Source organism: Nicotiana tomentosiformis, chromosome 6, assembly GCF_000390325.3.
Source record: "Nicotiana tomentosiformis chromosome 6, ASM39032v3, whole genome shotgun sequence".
Taxonomy (NCBI): domain Eukaryota; kingdom Viridiplantae; phylum Streptophyta; class Magnoliopsida; order Solanales; family Solanaceae; genus Nicotiana; species Nicotiana tomentosiformis.
In genome coordinates, this window is record NC_090817.1 from 142,675,652 (window position 1) to 142,681,182 (window position 5,531).

General features: G+C 31.8%; 1 protein-coding gene across 1 annotated transcript; it reads left to right on the forward strand.

Annotated features, from left to right (window-relative positions):
• The first annotated feature begins 1,775 nt into the window (after window positions 1-1,775).
• Window positions 1,776-4,581, forward strand: LOC104085450 (uncharacterized). The gene is made up of 4 exons (XM_009589482.4): window positions 1,776-2,184; window positions 2,292-2,513; window positions 3,139-3,315; window positions 4,117-4,581. Exons 1-4 carry the CDS (start codon window positions 2,179-2,181, stop codon window positions 4,168-4,170), a joined length of 459 nt encoding a protein of 152 aa, XP_009587777.2. The 5' UTR covers window positions 1,776-2,178; the 3' UTR covers window positions 4,171-4,581.
• The last annotated feature ends 950 nt before the right edge of the window (window positions 4,582-5,531 follow it).

Consider the following 5,531-nt stretch of genomic DNA (forward strand, 5'->3'; position numbering starts at 1 on the left):
CATATAGTTACTATTCAGTTGATACGGTAGTGTATTCGTTGTATTCGCGCTGCTGTATTTATGAGCAGCAACAAAAAATGCCTAAAATCAGGGCAGTCCAGATGTACGCTCATGTATTCACATGTATTCGCGCCATGTATTCATGAATACAGTAATGGCAATCACCTTAAAAATAGGTATGTCTAGCAGTCTAATAAGGGAAATAATATCAATTAGCGTGATACACTTCTAATATAACTCAACAGAATCAATTTTAACATGTCTCATTATCAACACAATTAATTAGAATGATATTTTAGTTGTATATAACTGTTGTATTTAACTTTTGTATTTAGTGTGTTCAATTTTTTTTACTGTTGTATTCATTAGATTCAATGTTTGTATTTACTGAATTCGCTATTTTATATTCAGTATATTCAAATGTATTTGTATTAACAATATTTTAGTTATTCCTAATACATGTTATTACTGTTGTATTCAGTATATTTAATTGGTTGTATTCATTGTATTTCTATTTGTATTCAGTATATTTTACTGTATTTTATTGTATTTTAAAATTAAATGTATTCAATGTTTATATTTTGTTCTATTTTAATATTTGTATTCAGTGTATTTCAATATTTATATTATGTATTCATGCATTACAGTATGTATGAATACAAGTGTATTCAGCTGTATTAAAAAAATACAGATCTTCGAAATACATAAATACATGCACAAAAAATATATTTATATAAAAATATAATGTGTTTGAGTGAATTTGTACAGAATACAATGTATTTGTATCATTTTATGTGACTAAATAGCAAAGAAGAGAAGAAAGTTCGTCGGAGAGGGCATTTTCCGGCCAAGAAGAAAAGAAAGTCGGTCGGATCCATACAATAAATTTATGATAAGAGTTCATTACATTGCTCCATTTCGTTCGAAAAATTCTCTCTTTTCTGTTTCCTGGCTTCCTTCTACTCTATTCTAATGTTTCGCCGACCATTAATACTAAGGTGCGTATCTTGAGTTGCTCGAAGAGAGAGATTCTTCTTTCTCACGGGCCATCAATACTAGGGTTTGAGTTGCTCGAAGAGAGAGAAGGAAGAGAGAGAAAGAAAAAAAATCTGAAAGAGAATTTTGTGTTACTTGAAAAAGAGAGAGGAAAAATATAAATAACGTATTTCATGTATCAATAGTAATATATAATATAAATACTTATTTTGCTATAAAATATAAAAGTTAACTATAAAAAATAATATTTTAAAATAATTTTAATTTATTATTATAAATAGAACGTAAACGACTCGAAAAGTTAAAGAATGGATAATGAATATGCACAAAGCACAAAGCTTTTCATTGTGACGCGTGTGGGGTTAAAAAGTATATTTTCAAACTTTTGATACTTTCCTTAAATTCATGTTTTACATTTAATTTTCAGAAAGCAACAACGTCGTACTGTATTATACTAATGATCCATCGGGATATACTCTGTCTCAGTAAAGACCAAACAAATTGGAGAGAAAAGTAAATAAATTCTCCCATTCCTTAAAGCAAAAAGAGTAAAGCTGAATTTTCTGCCTTACCTCTCTCTGTCCCTCTTGTCTGCTATTCACATTTTTCATATCTGGGCTTTGGTCCCTTCTTTGTTTCTCAGCTTTTTTCTACTGTACTATAACATAAATAGTACTCCCTTCGTCTTAATTTATAAGATTGAGTTCCAATTTCGAGAGTTAAATATTTTTTTATCGCAAAATTTATATATATATTTTAAATATTTTAAATTATTAATTATTATGACTTATAATACTTACTATGTAGTTTACAAATGCATAAAAGTTGTTTTGAAAAAATAACGTAAAAATTCTATATCCGAATTTAAAATTAGGAAATTTGACTATAGGTTCGCCACAGAAGGAGTACTCTCTTTGAATTTTCATTCTCAGTCCTGTTTTCTCTTCTTTTTACCTTTAAAAACCCTCCACCAACAAAAGATCACTATGTAAAAAAAAAACAAATCACTATGTAAAAGAATCCCATTTCAGGCCCTATAAAACATCCTCCGAGTCCTCTACTTTCATAAAATCCATTTACTACTAAAATAAGTACAAAAAAAGAAGGTAAGTTTGAACTCTCAAGAGTTTAAAGAGTGATCAATCTCCAAGATTTTACTGGTTTCTTTGCTATAACACCAAAATGGATGTAAGCATTGAATTTCTTGTTTTTGTCTTTTCAGACATGGGATTTTCAATTTTCTTGATTTTGATTTTGTCTTTTTTTTTTTTTTTTTTTTTTTGGGTTCAAAACAGGAGAACAACTATTACTTTAAGAGAAGCCTTGTTCCAGCATTTGGTAGCTGGGATTGTAACAATAATGAAATTCCAATTCCTTTTACAGAGTGTTTTGAATCAGCTAGGCAAGCTAGTTTGTTTCACTACAGCTATTCTCAAGACTCTGATTTGTATGTCACTGGTGATCTTTACCAGAATGATATTGTTACACCTACCATGATTGTTGTTCCTCGTCGTAAGGTAATTTTACTAACTATACAGCGTAATTTTTCGACAAAAAAAAGTATTTATTAACCCTTGAACAAAGGTGGCTCCGCCACACTTATGAGCATTAGCTTCTTAGCTTATTTCTATGTTATAGTCGATCAAAAGCGGATCCAAAATTTAAATTCTATGGGTTCAATCTCTAAGTTTTAGCATTCAACTTGTTATATTTTTTAGTTACGTATTCATATCTACTACTTCATTCATTTGTTGTAGTTTTAATAAATTTTTGCACATAATTATACTCTGCGTCAATAGTACTGGGTTCAAATTAATCCGGTATCGTAAGGCTGGGTACCTCCCTGTAGCCAATGGCATAGCCATCTTTGTCCAAGAGATTGATACCCTTTTGTTAGAAAATTATAATGTGTAGGTAGATAAGTATATTGAAATCCCTTTTCTTTATATGTGGTTACTTTTTTGAATTTTGACAACTCTTTTGTGTGAAATTCGTGGATACGCCACTTGTTATATCCATTCCATTCAAGAATTAAATTAGTTCAACAAGCTTAGGTTACTATTGGATGTGATATTCTCCGGATATATCCTTTGTTTATAGTATATGAAGTGCAAAAGTTAACTGTAAAATTATGATGGGCAGAAAAAGGCAAGTTACAAAGAAGCAAGAAAAGATGCATGGGTGGTGTGTGATTTTGAGAAAGAAGCACCAAGCCCTATTCCTATATCTCCTCCAACTGCTAAAAGTGTGCCCAAAAATCCTATTGATGAAGATCTCTACAAGATTTCCCCTGAGTTGCTCTATGCTAAGCCTACAAGGGTAGGTCCTTATAACTACTAATAAGCTAAGTGTGTTCTGTCGAACCTGTGACTTACTGACTTCTGTGAACTCGTAACTTTTATTGTTAATCCGTTCTTGCGTCTATCCTTATCACAAGCACTACTAGCGGCGATCAAGACTCAAATGTAGTACTTGTTGATATTTTAGTACAACAACAACAACAATCCAGTATAATCCTACTAGTGAAGTCCGGAGAGGATAGGGTGTACGCAGATCTTACCTCTACTCCTGGGGTAAAGAGGTTGTTTCCGATAGATCCTCGGCTCCCTCCCTCCAAGAATTCTCCACCTTGCTCTTGGGGTAACTCGAACTCACAACCTCTTAGTTGGAATTGGAGGGTGCTCATCACTAGAACAATCCATTCTTGTCGTTGAGATTTTAGTAGATTTTTACGTATATAATCATATATTCAGGTTGCCAGAAATGAAGAGACATTTTGTGGGCCAAAAACTGAAAGTGATCGCCATTCTTTTGTGGTGTCAAACCATCTGATGAATAGTTCTGAAGTGACAGTGCTTAAAATGGTTATCTTTTTGACAGAGAAAAAGCAAAGAGAAGAGTGGTTGATGAGTTCTAACGAAAATGCTACTAGTAAAGTTTATCACTTTTTTGGGTTTATGTTAAAGATTTTTATTACACTAAATGTTAAAGTTTAATTAACAAGATAATTTCATTTATACAGAAAAAAGATTTTTTGGAAACTCCTTTATCTAGATTACAAATATGTAACCTTATCCTTGTGCTAAACTTTTTCCTTTGATTTATTTAAATTCTTTTCAGAAGGGCGTCCGGGCAATCATCTCGAGCTGTCTGCGGCCTGCTTGTGCTTGTTGAACATGGTGCAAGCAAAAGAAGAGAAAATCCAGAAATATAGAACTAGTAGTTTGTCTATATTTATAGTTATGTGTGGAGTCTTTTGTTGGGTTTAAACCAGTAAAAGGTGGCCCAAAAAATAACATAGAATCTTCTCTTTTCTTCTCTATATTGCTAGACGTATGTTTCTTCTTGGAAGTATTTTATGTCCTAGTACTATGTAGTGTTTAAGGGTAGTCTTGGATCAACGGTAACGTCGTTTTTATGTGATTTATAGATTACGGTTTGAGCCATGGAATTAGCCAAGTATGATATGATCCTTCCCTAAACCTTGTGTAAACGCGAAATTTTTCGTGCATCGGTACTACCCTTTAGTACTATACTAGTGTTGGCTTTTGTAATTTAAAAAATCATGAGGTACTGTGTGGGAAATTGGCATTACAAGCATATATTAATGGGGTCAATTGATTTTTTGGGACCCTACCTCTTTTTTTCACATGGAAGATTTATTTTTACACTAAGAAATCTTTCATTTATACATAAGAGATCTAAAAAAAATATTTTCTTAAATTCGACACGGTAAAAGGTCAAGTTAATGTATGAGAAAAATGAGAAATCTCTCACTCGTGTCTTTATTTATGGTGTACCCTCTGCCTTTTTCAGCTTTGCATCTTTATTCTTTTGTAAGACCGTTTTACTCTGTCGTTTTATTAATTATCAATTAAAGTCTCAGTTAGCTAATTGAACCAAATTTTGGAGGTAACCAACATTCATTTGGTAATGCTTGAAGAAAATATTTCCCGTCTATGTTCCCAAGAAAAGAACATGCTACACTGATTGGGTATTTATAACTTAAATCCATATATAAAAACGTAAAACTTCGATTCAGACTAATCATCAACGTCTAAACTGAGTGAATTTACTGTCTTATTGGAAACATCTTTATACTTGCCCTGCCTTTCCCCGTAGAGGCTTCTCTTTTTCATTCTTTTGATCATAATAGGAAGACTAACCTGGTTACCTATACTGTAAGAATGGTTCAATAACTCCACTACTTGATTTTTTGCCTGGCTAATGGATCAACACTGAAACAAAAGGTGGATTAAAAGGCTGTAAAGAGTGATTCACGAAAAGAAGCAACAAAAACAACCTTAGTTGACTAAAGAGGAAATAAAGATATAAATCAAAGGGACTATTTCACACTAGTAAAGTGACAAAATGGTCAAGAATAATCCATCTCGTCAAATAATATAACCAAATAATTCTACAATGTATTTGTTTACCCTAAAAACGAATAAAAATTAAATTTGTAAATGGTTTTAAAGATACATGGATTTATTCAATACAAACGGTAAAGATTACTAGAATAAACAGATAAGAGA